The sequence below is a fragment of the Ictidomys tridecemlineatus genome, chromosome 9 (genome assembly GCF_052094955.1).
Source record: "Ictidomys tridecemlineatus isolate mIctTri1 chromosome 9, mIctTri1.hap1, whole genome shotgun sequence".
Taxonomy (NCBI): domain Eukaryota; kingdom Metazoa; phylum Chordata; class Mammalia; order Rodentia; family Sciuridae; genus Ictidomys; species Ictidomys tridecemlineatus.
The window spans coordinates 74,227,543-74,243,395 of record NC_135485.1 but is presented as its reverse complement, the minus strand read 5'-3'; the positions used below and the strand labels follow the sequence as shown (position 1 = coordinate 74,243,395).

At 32.8% G+C, this 15,853-nt stretch overlaps 1 protein-coding gene across 1 annotated transcript; it reads left to right on the top strand.

Annotated features, from left to right (window-relative positions):
* The first annotated feature begins 1,955 nt into the window (after positions 1 to 1,955).
* LOC144366526 (contactin-1-like) lies at positions 1,956 to 15,579 on the top strand. The gene is made up of 4 exons (XM_078020766.1): positions 1,956 to 2,100; positions 11,371 to 11,441; positions 12,872 to 13,105; positions 15,479 to 15,579. Exons 1-3 carry the CDS (start codon positions 1,974 to 1,976, stop codon positions 13,007 to 13,009), a joined length of 336 nt encoding a protein of 111 aa, XP_077876892.1. The 5' UTR covers positions 1,956 to 1,973; the 3' UTR covers positions 13,010 to 13,105; positions 15,479 to 15,579.
* The last annotated feature ends 274 nt before the right edge of the window (positions 15,580 to 15,853 follow it).

Below are 15,853 nucleotides of genomic sequence, written 5' to 3'. Positions count from 1 at the left end.
GAAGTTGTTTCCAGGTAGTTTCAAATATTTGGGTTTTAGATTGAGATGAAGGATCCTAACATTTCCAATTGAATCCTTAAGGAAATATCAGGACTCACTCAGGCAACTTTCAAAAGTCTAGAATATAGGGGATTATGTTGGCTGGAGTTTTGGCTGGGCTGCGCCCCCTCCAAAGGCCCCAGGGAACAATTTATTTCCTGTCTCTTTGGTTTCTGATGGCTCCAAGTGTTTCTTGCCATATGACTGCATCACTTCAATACTTATGGTCATACTGCCTTCAGCTCTTTAAGAGTTTTTCCTCTGTGTCTCTTATAAGGACACTCATCATTAAATTGGGACCCATTCAAATAACCCAGAATGATCTCATCCAATACCTTTTACTTAATTACAGCCTTAACTTAAACTGAAAAGGGTTTGCCAAGACCTTCTTTCCAGTAAGGTAGCATGCACAGGTTCAGGTAATTGAGATTTAGACAGGGACTTATCTTTTTTTTTTTTTTTGTCAGGGATATGATGTAAACCACTGTAGCCTCATAGTGTCTTTTTCCATAGGGGGCTCAAGACGACTGAAATGCATCCAGTGAGGATGAAGGACTGCCCAACCCAGGGTCATAACAACTCATTCTATTTCCCCTTTACTCCATGAAGGGCCCTTTGCAATCCAGAATTTCACTTTTCCTCTTCTAATTACCTAAAAAGAAAGTACCTAAGTATATCAAATAAAACAAACAGATTCTGATGTTATGCAAGGGAAGAGTGGAATAGATAGGAAATAAAGAAGCAGAACAAAAACAAGAGGGACAGCCACATTTTTAATCAGAATATCAAAAATTTATGTCAAGTCTATGGGCTGGGGTTGTGGCTCAGTGGTAGAGCACTCGCCTAGCACGTGTGAGGCACTGGCAATCCTCAGCACCACATTAAAAATAAATAAATAAAAGAAAGTTATTAAAAAATTCTTTAAAAAATCATGTCAAGTCTATAGAACAAATGTATAATGAAATAAGAGAATAAATAGCAAAACTTGCAGCAGAGTGAGAAATGAAACAGTCTGAGCTATAGAAGAATTTTTCTAAAAGTAAAACTGAACACCAAGATGCTTTGCATTTATTATGGTAATGGGTACAACATCTTAAGAAGCTGCATATTCATAGTTTGCATTGCAGGCTGAAAATTCCCTAAATATTAACATAATGAGTCACAAGACAAGCCAAAAGAAAAAAATTTCCAAAGAGGTAGTGTATATGCATTTGTATGCATATGTATGTGTAAGTTAATTATAAAAATCCTGTAGAAATATTTTCAGAGAGCTTAAAGTAAGGCATGAACCTATCTTGATTGTATATCTTATCATATTTCAATTAAATAAGCAAGCTAAGGTCTTATCCTACTCATAATTTATAATTGCCTATTAGTATTTAGTAACATGAATTCTGAGTACTTTACTAGTATAATATTTATTATCACTGCCCCAGATGATCTAAGTACACAACTGTAACACCAACAAAAAAAAGGTCATAATCATTATCCTTTTTTACCCTATTAATAAATCTTTTGCTATGTGTAGACTACACCTGTGGCAGCGCATAAACTTTTTGTGCTAGTTTTACCTTTGCCTCTGGAAATCTTTCTAGGTTTCACCTCAAGAACACTGCTTCTTGTTCCTCAAGCTATAGTTCCTGGACCAGCAGCATCAGCATGACCTGAGCCTTCCTGAGAAATACAGAATTCGGTGCCCTACCTCAAACTTCTTATGTTGCATGTCTTTTTCTAGTGCATTATTTATAATAACTTCTTCTCTTACTTGAACTTCACATTCCTAGTTATCATTTTTATTTTAATTCCACATAATATGTACATTCTCTTCAAGAAAATGAAATGAAAATGAAGAGTGATACAAATAACAATTTAGGCAACTAATAATCTCCATTCAATATTTATTTTATTTAGATCCCCCAATTATTGAAGGAAATATGGAGGCAGCAAGAGCAGTGGACCTAATCCCATGGATGGAGTATGAATTTCGAGTGATAGCTACTAACACGTTGGGTATAGGAGAGCCCAGTTTACCATCGAACAGGATTAAAACAGATGGCGCAGGTATGTACAAGAAACTAAATTCCAAAATGTTTATAAATGTGATCTCAGTCTAATAAGTAGAGGAAAGTATTTGGAAATAAATAATGCTCTAAGGTAAGAGATTCATCAAAACATGTATGTGTGTATGTATTTCACACATGTGTGTATTCTATATCAAGGTGGCCGGCCAAAACTCAAAAACAGGAAATATTAAGTTTTGAATATTGTTGCATAATTAATTTAGGAAAGAAGTAAATGGAAACCACTGCACAGTCTACCAGACACTATGTAAATGAAGTTGGCATTTAGAAGATAGACTGTAATGTACATTCTGAATTTTAACCAGGCAGATTCTGGATTAAACAGGTTCCAGGATTTAATTTAGAATTTAATATAGAAGGTTAGTGATTTTTTTTTCACTTCTGAGGCATTTATAATTGAATGTCCTTGCAGATGGAGGGTGTGGGCAGAGAGAGAGCAGGGCATGGAGAGAATTTACTGAGGACTTCTCAGATCAGTGCCACATGGGGAGTCATAGCATCCCCAAGACATAGCCAGGATGTGTTCTTTTAACATTAGGTATAACTCAAGTTCTCTTTTATCATAGTTCAACTTTGGCTGTTCTTCAAATTCAGGTTGGCATTTTTATGCTAATTACCAACTCCATTTAAGTAGCTTTTACTGAAAGAAGCACTCTTTTCCCCTTTCCCCCTGAATTAATTAATTAAATAACTTATTTCTTTCTTCAAATTTGTTATACATGACAGCAGAATGCATTTCAATTCATAGTACACATATTGAGCACAATTTTTCATTGTCTCTGGTTGTACACAAAGCAGAGTAACACCATTCTTGTTTTCATACATGTATTTAGGGTAATGATGTTCATCCCATTCCACCATCTTTCTTACCTGCATGCCCCCTCCCTTCTCCCCACACCCTGAATTTCTAAGCAAACTGTAATTTTGATTCTAATGATAGCTCTTCATTTATCATTCCTGTATATCAAAAGGATTTTGTTTTTGTAAGCTCTCTGAGTTCCTTTATTTTTATTTTGACTATACTCTGCTAAACTTCAGCACTTTATTTTGGGAAAAAGTTGGGGTTTTTGAGGGGGAGTGGGTACCACGGATCAACTAGAAGACACTTGACCACTGAGCCACATCCCCAGTCCAATTTTGTATTTTATTTAGAGACAGGATCTCACTGAGTTGCTTAGCGCCTTGCTTTTGCTGAGGCTGGTTTTGAACTCAAGAGCCTCCTGCCTCAGTTTCCCGAGTCTCTGGGATTACAGGCGTGCTGTTGGGGAAAAGATTTTAAGCAGATAACAGACTAGAATATAATCATATAATCCTGCTGTGTTCTCTTAATACCACTTATCCATGTTTCTGGCTATCTCAGTTACATGGTATAATTTCTGAACTTCTATTTCTAATGTCTTTAGTTTTTAAAACAAACTGATTCCCAGAGATAACCATCAATAAGCTGTCTTTCACAGTTTTATATAATTTCATCAAATTTATCTGATGAAAACGATGACCCTTAAGTGAAGAAAATAGGATTAAGATATATGGTCTGTGGGGAGTATTTTCACCTAAATTTCATTTAACCTCATGATAATATTTCCATATAGGAGAACAGTCCTTATGATTGTTAATAAGCAGTAGACTCGGGGACACTGGGTAGTTTGCCTAAGTTAATACACCTACTTGTGCGATTCAGAATTCAAATTCAGATCTGTCTGATTCCACTGATATATTGAGCTTTTCTGATAAAAGCAATATCTCAAGCAGGATCCTAAAAATTTATTTGCTTATGTGAAGCTGTATTAGAATTGCATTAGAAGTTTGAATTTATTTAATCCTTAACTAAGATGTTAGAGATGTCCTAAGTATTATTTTTATTTGTTTTAGTGTGTTCACCTAGGAAACAAAAAGTGTTCCCTCTTCTCTACCTCATAGAAATCTCTTAGGATATAGAAGTCATCTAAGCCAAAGCTGTCTGAAGCACAGTTGTACAGAGCCAGCACCCCTGTGTTTATTTTTATTATTATTATTCCCTAGAGTCACCTATGTTTGCAATGGAGGCTACTGTTTGGCAGGCTGAACACAGTTGTTCTTTCTTGAAAAATACAAAGAAAGGAAAATGGGGCATGACTGAACCAGTGGTTTTGACCACATAATTTTACACTGAGAGATCATGCACTTGATCTGATTTAACAAGCATTTTCATTTTCAAAATAAAGTTGGAGAAAAATACAGAATGATTAAATTGGTCTAAGCAAGCATTTCAGTTACAACACTGTAACATACCTACCTCAAATACAAACCTTTTTAAACAAAAATCTCATTGAATTTTATTAATTTTCTGCAATCTCTTGATTAATGTCATATAAACCAAGTCTTATCTGCACACTGTTTCTTGAAGTAAAAATGGTTCACAGACAGGAGGATGCTTTCCTTTGGCACTGAGAATAGAAGTAGACCTCCCTCTTTTTACAAATTTTATTAAAAACAATAACTTTAATATTTTTATCAGAGAAGGATTTGTTACATAAGTTCATCATCTGGACATGATTGCCATAGGATTTGTCTTAGGCTTATTTTTAAATTCCCAAGTAGAAGTAATGAAATTAAATATTTTTAAGAGCAACAATAAAAATACCAATGTCTCAGATTCAATTTAATTGTTTCATATCTGGGTCTATGAATATAGTTTGTATTTAATATAATGCCTAGAAGTCCCTTGCTTAATACTAGTGGTATGTACCTCTGAAGAATTTTCTACTTCAATGTTTTCTTCTTCTTAAATTCTAGGGGAAAAAATGTTTCAAAGTAATATCAAACCCCAAATTGTGGCAACCAACTTATTTTTGGCATCATCTCTTACTTTATTTTTACTCAAATGGTATTTTATTAAGGATTTAACTTTCTGTCTAGTGTGCTTAGAAAATAAATTATTTTAAATGACATCATAGGCAGAAGAGCAAACACAACTATGAAATGATAAAGGTCTTAATCTCAGAACAAGGTGAAGCCCTGTAGTCACAGGGGATGATTCATTTACATTGTGAAAAACTAAATCCTGTAACCTATAACACATTTATTAATCTATCATCAGAAAATGCTTTAGGAATTTTGATTAGTCAACTTTTAGGTTGCCACCATTCACATATGGGACATAGGTTATCAGATATAATGCTTCACTCTCTGCTTAAATATATATATATTTTTTTGTTCTTTTGTTTTTTTAATATGCTGATTGAACTCAGGGGCACTCAACCACTGAGCCACATCCCCAGCCTTATTTTGTATTTTATTTAGAGACAGGGTCTCACTAAGTTGCTTAGTGCCTCACTTTTTTGCTGAGGCTGGCTTTGAACTCAGGATCTTCCTGCCTCAGCCTTCTCAGCTGCTGGGATTACAGACTTACACCATCCTACCCAGTCTCTGCTTATATTGCTTCTCTTACTTTTCATGACAGCTTTACAAAATTATGATTATTCCTGGTCTGACATGAGGAAGATTGTACCCAGCTAATGGGAGGCAGAGTTGGAATTCGAATCCAATTCTTCCAAATTCTAAATGTTTTGCTCCTAAATTCTATCTGAAGACAGTGCACAGTACTGAAGTTCCAAGCCATTGATCCTCTATGGAATCATAGCATCATCATTTGGAAGCTCTAGGATCTGGAACACATTACTTAATCTCTTGGAGCCACACAGTCTCATCTTTATATGGGAATCAATTGTCTTATGGGATTACTTTTATGATTTAAAAACACAGGATAGCAGCATTGTGGTACATAATATTTGCTCAATACATATTTACTATGCTATTAATGTTAATTTTAAAATTTAATATGCTTATAAAAATATGGTCTCCTGTCTACTTTGTAATTGATCATCTCACTTGGTAACATATTTCCATTTTTAAAAGCATAACAGATCATATTATTTCATAGAATTTTTTATCATCTTAAAAGAATGATTTTATGTATTCACAAAATAAAATTCAACAGAATTTCTCTTTTTTGTTTTTCCTTTCATCTACTTTATTAAAAATGAATATACATAAAATTGGACATTTACATTTTTCATTCTTACAGAAAAGTAAAAAGACTTTCTAAATGAGAGATATTTGTCTTGTCATGTGCAATTATAACGACTCTAAGAGATGCCAGCATATGTTATGTGGGATAAAGGCTAGTTTCCATTTGATGGAAAAGTTGATCTGTGCCTCATTATGCTAACTGAAGAGAGGTGACATTATCCAATGCTGCACATGCCCTGTTCTGTCCAATTACTTAATGTCAAGATCTCAGAGAACAGTTGAGTGTATTCTTTGGATTCAGACAAGTGTATTATAAAATGGATGCTCCCAAATGAAGAATTAGAAGGCATGTTTGTAATTCATTTTAGCCCTTTTAATTTTGACTGTAAGAAAGAGATAATAAAAACATCCTTTGAAATAATGAGTCATTGTAAGATATATTCCCACAGCTAATAGCTCTGCAGGTGCAGTTGGTGAATTGATAGCCTCAAATGGTGCAATCAGGTTTATTTTGACAGCTTTGTGTTTATTTGCCAGTTCAAGCCAGTTTGAAGAGGAAAAGAGGAAAAATAACAAAACCAGAATAAACACTTTCATGTTATGTATTAAGTCTGAATTTCATGTCCAACAAAGCTAGTATTTCTTTCATTTAGATTTTTCCATTTCTTTTTTTCTTTCTGTTGTTTTTTTCTTCTTTTCCTTATTTAATAAAAGACAGGAATGCCACTAAGAACATATTTTATAGCTAGTAAGAAACTACTATGTGAGAGTAAGTTGTCATTAATAATTAAGTAGATAAATCATTTTAAAAGAATCAAAGAATATAGATTGATTTTTAAGCCATCAGGAGACCCAAATTAAAGTTGGCAGCTTCTCTACTTGTGAGTAGTATAACCTGGACAATTAGCTTCTTTGGGATTCATTTGCCTTTTTTGTACTTTAAAGTGTTGTGTGAGTGTCCAATTAGGTGAGATAAGTAAAAATAATTCAAAAGTTGTAGATAAGTCTGTTGTTAAACACGGATCATTTTATTCATTCAGCACTTTTATAAATTTTGGACAATTAACACAATGAATTAAAACTAGTAGTGTGCACTTAACCTCTACCATCATAAAGAACATCTTCGGGACTTGAAGCAAATTGTATTTATATTGTTATCTTTAGTGCTTAACACAGCATATTGTCCATAGTTACTCAAAATTATTTGTATAAGAAAAAATGGAGAAATAAGGAGGATAAGCTGGCAGTACTAACTACCAGTCATTAATAGCAGATGGTGAAAGGAAGGTGTGATCAAAGCAACAGTGGGATTTACATATTATGATTTAGAAGTATCTACTACCAAATATATTTTGTTTTGTTTGAAAACAAGCTTAACATCTGTATTAGATGATTTTGGTTTTCATACACACAGAAAGGTAAACTAGAAAGTAACAAATATTTTACTTTATTTAAAGAAATAATCCATTACTGGTTTGGATTTTACTTATGAATTTTATTCTGCATATAATTATTTCAATTTATAGCATTCTTTTTTGCCTATCTAACCACTATCTACAACTGACTTTTCTTATAGGATCATTGCATTGAGCAATTAATATACTTACTCTACTCTCCTGTTATAATTTCCTATTTGAAAACAAAGCCTATAATAACAAACAAACCTCCGATCTCTGCCTGATAAGATGCTGAAACATTAATATTTTTGAGAGCTGTCTTGAAATTTCTTTATTTTTATCTATAATGAAAGAATATCAATTTAATATAGTAGGTGCATTAGAACTGCTAGCAATCTGCTCCACCATCAATGTAGGATCTCACGAGTTACAAAGAACTACTTCTATTTGAATATCCAAATATTCTACAATTTGTTTCATTTTATTTTTCACTAGATATGGAAGAGGGGTGGGAGGAAAAAAGAGGGGGCAGGGGATTAGCAAAGATGGTGGAATGTGAAGGACATCATTATACAAAGTACATGTATGAAGACTTGAATTGGATGTCAACATACTTTATATACAGAGATATGAAAAATTGTGGTGTATATGTGTATTAAGAATTGTAATGCAAAAAAACAAACAAAGTACATGTATAAAGGCATAAATTGGTGTGAACATACCTTATATAGAGAGATACAAAAAATTGTGCTCTATATAGGTAATAAGAATTGTAATGCATTCCACTGCTGTTGTGTATTAAAAAAATAAAGTCAATAAAAGATTTAAAAATGTAAAAAACATAGAAAAAAGAGTTTTTCAGAATTATATATTTAAGTGCTTAAACATAAAGACATAAAAATAGAATAAAACTAGGTGTTAAATTGTAATCTCTTAGAATAATACTTATGGAACCATTTAAAATCTCTTACTAAGATATTTGTTTTAAATCATATTGGACTTTTGATGCAACTTAAGCTGAAAATTTACATTCATGTTTAAATTTTTTGTCTAAAAGTGACTTTTCAAGTCAAGGAAATAATTAGCAACAAATAAGTAGTTAATATATTCTGAGTCAAGATCCAATCTTTATATATTCTATTTTCATAATTTTGGTTTTGTTACAAGCCAGTTTCAACACTGTTACATAAAACATCAAAGCCCAAAATGATATTTATATACAAATTGTTTAAGTGATGTTTATATACAAATTGTTTTATATTGAAATATAAAAGGGAGATTGGCAGTATTAGCTTCTTTTCATAGGAAAGATAATCATGGCAATAACTTGATTTTCTTTTTTAAGTTTTCTAAACCTGTGACTGTAATACAGAGGCACTCTTATAAAAAACCTCAAGGGAATCGCAGTTAGACTGAAATGATGGCAAAAGAATGTGTTAAAATATCCCACTGTTTTTACCTTTCATAGTAAAATTATAAATATTGCTTATTCATTATTAATATTTTAGCATTTTTAAAAATATTAGCTTAAATTCGTTTTAATGATTTATTATTTAAAGAATGTCAATTTGTTTTCTGTTCAGTGTGCTGAAGCCTGGAGCTAAACAGACTTCCTTGTGCTTATGGTGATTTACTTGCCTAAAAAAGTCACCATGTGGCCAGGTCCTCCTGTGTTACCAGGGCCAACAGGAGGAAAACAAAACCAAACAGCATCTAACTGCTCTGTTCTCAGATTCAAGTTAGATGAGTAGGCTATGTGCTAACTGCATCTGTGAAAAATTCCCCAAATCTGCTAAGGCTACTGGTGAATATTTAAGGCAACATGGGGGAAATTAAGTCAATAATCTAAGTAAGATATCAAAACAAAGCTACTTTTTATTACTTTTACTTCTGTGCTTTTCTTCATTGTCTTGTTTTCAGCAACATGAGCCCAACAGGCAATATTTGAGGAGCAAATCAATTCTGAATTATTTGTTTGAAGCATGTTAAAAAGCACTTAAACATAAAGTGGCAATGTAAACACACTCTATCTTTCGCTCTGTTCTTATCATAAGGTTAAAAATGATTATAATGAAATGCATTAATTACATTATAAATTATAATGTAACATCCTAACTAATATACTTGTCCCAAGGAAGGCAGTGTTTGATTCAACGAATTGTGGTATAGTTTATTATTTTAGAGGTATTTTTGCAATTATTTGCAAAAAAAACCTTTACTCATTGATTATTAGACAATAACCTTTTTTGTTTTTCTATAGCATGTGGAATTTTAACTTCAGAACATGAGTTATGGAGTTAGAAGTGTTTCCAGAGTTATTTTAATATCCTAGTCTTCAATATGTGTTTTAAAGAGCTACAAACAACTTCACTTTTAACAACCCTGTGCACTGAATTTTACCTTCTGACATTCACTGTGGTAACAGTTGAATAATGAATTGAAATCACTCAGGTTTTTTTCATGAGAAAAGGAAATCATCATATAGTTTTATAAATATAAGGGAAAGCATGCATTTTGTTTCTGTGCAATAAATCTACATATTTCTTCTAAGAACTTACATAGCTAACATGATGTTTTGAGGCTTGTCTTTTTTAATCATAATTATTTGTTAGGTTCTGTACTTCAGTAAATGTTACCTTGCTAAGACGATTCTGAGGAAGATATGACCATGTCACCTTGGGAAGGGAATTGAGAAGAAATGACAGTTCATCTCTTGGAAGGGTTAACCAATTTGGGAATAATATCTCCCACTGAGCCAACACATTTGCATGGGGAATGTACACAGCTTATGGAAACCCAGACCTCTTCCTAGGCAGCCAGTAGCTGGGGCATGCTCAAAACAGACAAAGCATCATTCATCTGCACATCTCCAGTTAGAGGCCATGTCTACACTTCTAACAAGATACAGTGTCTACCCTGAAGGGATTTCAAGGAATGAGAAAATCAAAAAAAAAAAAAAAAAAAAAAAAGGAACCCATTGGACTTGGCAGTTAAGATCAATTTTGTGAAATAGGGATTTTAGGAATATGAAGAAGTGGAAACAGATTGAGGGTTGTTAAAAAGTGATTATGTAATGAATACAAAAGACAGTCATGTGTTCGTTCTTTCACACACTTCAGTGACAGGAAAGGGTGTGATGGGTTGGGGATTAAGAGGGAAGCAGCATTACAAGAAAGTTCTTAAGAGAGGAGAGACTGCACAGTGAGAAAACTCTCCAGCAGAGATTGAGACTGAAAGATGATGTAAGAGGTTCCAGAACAGAAGGATTGGAGTCACTGATGGGGCAAGCTTCCAAAAGAGACTTAGGAATTGGAAATGAGAGCATAAGAGATAATATTAGATTTATTGCATTTTTCTTATATCCACATATTTGGGGAAACATTATCCAATGTTAATATAAATGTATGGAATCTTAATATTTATTTTGTAGAATGAAGTATAAAACTGGCAAAACAGTAAGTTGTGGGAAATTTGTAGGGTTTCAAGTGAGAGCTCTAAAATATTTTCCAATAGAATATATATATTCTTAAAAAGTCATTTTAAATGGAAGGACACATCACACAAAAGATGGATGAGGCCAGTTTGCTTCATTCTCCTTTGCTGAAGGAAACCAGCACATTTCCTATGGCACAGAGTCAATTTTTATCTTGGCAGTAAAACAGATTATTACAGCTACTGTGAGCCATTGTTATTATAATTGAGTGGGATCATGCAGGCAGCTTGTTTTTCCTAGTGAAAGAAAAAAATCATGTTTTCTGAGGTAAATAAGAACACTATCATCAGAAAAAAAAATTACATAGTCTCTGTTTTTGTTGTTTCATATGTTTGTTTGTTTGTTTCAGCACCAAATGTGGCTCCTTCAGATGTGGGAGGTGGAGGTGGAAGCAACAGAGAGCTGACAATAACATGGGCAGTAAGTATTGATTGAATTGAACATATTATAGGGTACTTCTATACTGAACTGCAAACACATTTTATTTTCTGAAATAAATTCAAAACAAAGCAGAATTCTCAATCCACAAACAAGAGTGAATTACTTCTTTTTCTTTCTCTGGCTTGCAAAGGCTAAGGTGGGCAGATCCTATGCAAAAAAAAGGGTCCTGAACACCAAGGGATGCAGTAGCCTAGATTATTAAATATTCAACTCTCTGATTCCAGAAATATTTTAAATTCATTGTGGTCTGGTAACCCAGTTATAATTTATAACTTTTTCTCTGGACAATCTGAACTCCAAAGATTCAATTTGCAGACGTTCTATCCAAACCCATTTTTTAAATTGGAGATTGTTTCTTACTAGTGTAATCCATCATGATAGATGAGTCTTAGAAGTCATCCAGGGGACTGTTACTGAGTAATCCAAACAGTTTATTACATTTTCTTTATCCAAAGGAGAACTTCTATATCAGATATAGTATTTGTTGATTTTTGAGGTGGGAGGGAAATTGGGAGGGTGTGGGGAAAACTGTGATAGCACAGAATTACCTGAAGTAGGCATCTGGCACTTATCCAGGTAACACTCCATAAATTCATTTATACGGTCCAGATTTTTAATGTTTAAGTACTGCAGATATTTGAGGAACACAATTTAGGCTCCAAAGGATTTGAGGACCACAAGAAAAAAGACAGGTTTTAGTCTTTACATGAATTAGACTGATTTATTAAGTAAGAGCATATTCAGGTGACTTTATTCTGTCCTCTGTAGTCACATATTATGTTTGGCACTTAAATAGATTTTTAAGCAAGATTTTAAAAAAAGAAACAATGAAAGAAAGGAAAAGAAAAAAAGAAAGAAAAAGAAAAAACCCTGCCTTTTGCTTGTCTGAGTCTCCAATTATTTATTCCCGAGTTTTACTGTCAATGTAATGTCTCAAAATAAAAATATAAAAATCAGGACATTGTACTCTTTTCCATATGGCATGGTTTTTGTAAACCCTGTGGATATCTGCTTCCCAATAAAATGAGCTTTGTGAAAAAATTTCGAATTAGAAATTCTCCTAAAATTCAAAATCAAGTTTCTAAGGATAGGGCCTGAGAATCAGTGTTCTTGAAGGCTCAAGAAAGCTTGGGAGGAATTTATTTGCATCTCAGGCAGAGAAATTGAAAATGGGAAGGTCCAAGGCAGGAGCCCCTGGGATGTTTGAGAAATAGCAAGGATGCCTCTTGGTCAATGAGGTCATCACATGTTGAGCATGATTTTTCTCTGGCATGTTCCCCCAGTACTAACTTATGAGCAAATACATTTTAAGGGAAAGCATGCTTCTATGTGAATATTTATTCTCACAGGATTTTTCTCACTGCTAACTTTATCACTAAAACCTATTTAATATTTTAACCTCTATTTAGCCTTTATCAAGAGAATACCACTATGGTAACAATTTTGGTTACATAGTGGCATTTAAACCATTTGACGGAGAAGAATGGAAAAAATCACAGTTACTAATCCAGACACTGGCCGATATGTCCATAAAGATGAAACCATGAGCCCTTCCACTGCGTTTCAAGTCAAAGTGAAAGCCTTCAACAACAAAGGAGATGGACCCTACAGCCTCATAGCAGTCATTAATTCAGCACAAGACGGTAAGACAGAGGCCTTGCCAATGTGGTGAGGCAGATGGAATCTAATTCTTTAGCATTCAGTTTGTTTTCTGTCAGGTCTTACTTATGAAGATCCTTCTATAGTACTACACCTTTCACAAATTTTGAGCCAAAATAAAATGCCAGTCTCTCCACGTAAATGACAAGAGTGTTACTCATGCTTTTGTTCATCCTTTAGATCAAGTCCAATGTAGTTGACTAGACTTCTGTTCCTTGCCTCTTAATTATAACGTGGTTGTCAAAATTCTCCAAAACTGGATTGGAACTTATCTTTGTGCATACTACTACATAAGACTCTAGAACATATGTATTGCTTATAAAATTGCTCAAAATTATATCACAAAATTTGTGTGACTGCAGCATTCAAGTAAGTTTTCTTTTTAATTATAATAGCATGCTGAAATTTTATTAGTGGGTATCTAAACATGATTATATAAAAGAGGAATCAGAAAATCAGTTGAAATTTTTTTCTTTTAAAGGAAAATTTTTGTCCTATAGGCCATTTAGGGAAAAAATATTGATACTGGCTCTCTGTTTTTCTAGAAACTAAATTAATCGTGCTTATAGAGGACTTTTATGGTAAATGACATACAGTTTTTAACATAGTTACCTTATTTCCTATGATTTCCTATTTAAGCTGCTAAGATTTTTAAATTTATATTCCTGTTAAAAAGTGATAAAATGTCCACATTATGTCTTCTTACTCATATGCACTGTGTAAATAATTAATGACTAATGAAGCAAATAGAGATTTTATTGACTTCTGATCTAACACATTTACCCTTAGACAATTTCCCCTTGCAAACACTCAAGTGGAAGATTTTGAAAACTAGAACTGTGTGAGGTATTCTTCTACTCTCTTAGAGGAAAAAAGGCTCCATCTAATGGTTTATCCAATTTGCATTATTGTTACTTCAAAATAAACAGAAATGTCCCTTAGAATTCAACTGAACTTCTCTAATATGATCCTCAGTCATAGACTCATTAGCTTTCATATTTGTTAAAAAATGTAATATATATTCAAATAATCTTACCAATTCTGTTATTCCATTGTATATGTAGTATCTCATAACATCATGTTGCATACTCTAAATATATATAATATGTATTCAAGAATGCACATGTGAAAGGCAGCCATATGAGTCATTTAGCTCAGCTAAATACCTTGAAAGAATAAAAAGCAGAAATAATTTGTTTATAATCAAGCCATGGAAAAGTCCTGATGACAAATCTTACATTCTCTATTCCTGTACTTATTCAGTAGAAATGTGATAACTTGACTCAGTTTTAATAACTTGAAAAACATGACTACATCTCCTGGAGAAAATGAAAGTTAAAAGTATTTTACAAGTTATCTTCTCATCCAATATCATTTTTTACTGCTGTATTTGATGCTAAAGTAAGCTTCTAGGCAAAAGGCCATGCTTGTCATCTATGGAGTCATGGCCATTTGTGTTTAATTATATTTCTTTCCTAAATATTTCATGAGTCTCATAAAACTTGCATGTGCTGAAACTTGCATAAGTTGTTAATCTTCTACTTCTAGGAAATCAATCACAGTGCTACGTGTTTACCTTGATTTGGAAAGGCAACAGTGTTCATATGCAGAACATTTTTTAACATTAAATAGGATTATGCCTTTTTAATGAAAGACAATAAAAATTGATCACCCCTGCTTAAATGTTTCCCTGGTTTCTTTGTGTAAATTTCATAATGGATGTAAATTACTTTTTGTCCCTGAACAGAGGCTTTTTGATACATATTTGACTTGATGCCCAGTTGTAAGATTAGACATATAAAAGCTTTCCTGAGCCCAAGAAACAGTGGATGTCACAACTTGTTTCAAAGGATCATACATTCTTTTTTTTTTAACTCTTAGCTTGAACATAAAAGAAGAAAGTTTTATTAATTATATTGCTATGTATTGTTAATTATGAATAACAAGTAGGAGAAAACTCATTATAATGAATAATTTGTATAGTAAATACTGAAGTTCTTTTGGTAAGGTAGAATAGATAAATATAGTTTTAATTTACATAAGGAGGCCTTCTTAAAAATATCAGTTGGGTGAAATAAAAACAAATTAATGTATTTCTTGTTCAAAGGTATCCTGGAAATCCACAAAGCTTTCTATAATTTGTAAAAGTACATGAATAATTGTATGTCTACATTATCATTCATGTGTAAGAAAATGTGTGTACATAGTAATAATAAACATAATAAAAATAAAGGAAGATATAGTAAAACTAATTTATTTTTCAAATGTGATAGTTCTAATTCATTCATATAGCAAACAGTTTTATTCAAATCTCTTTATGTAAGTATCTAAAATGTAATGTTCTCATCAAATTTCAGCTCCCAGTGAAGCCCCCACAGAAGTAGGTGTAAAAGTCTTATCATCTTCTGAGATCTCAGTACATTGGAAGCATGTATTAGAAAAAATAGTGGAAAGTTATCAGGTGAGCTCAATTTTTGTCAAACATTGCATTTATTCATAAACATATGAGCATACATTTAAATAATTGCATGTTATAATGTCCTGGGTCCCACTAATTGGTAGAGCAACTAACATTATATTTTGGGTATTTAGTGTTTTGGGCGCTTATAAGCTAATTGTCAAGAGTAAACTAGTTAATATCCTGAGATGATTATTACACATTATCTATATGTATTAAATTACCACACTGTACCACATAAAGATGTACAAATATTAAAATATTATGTATCAAT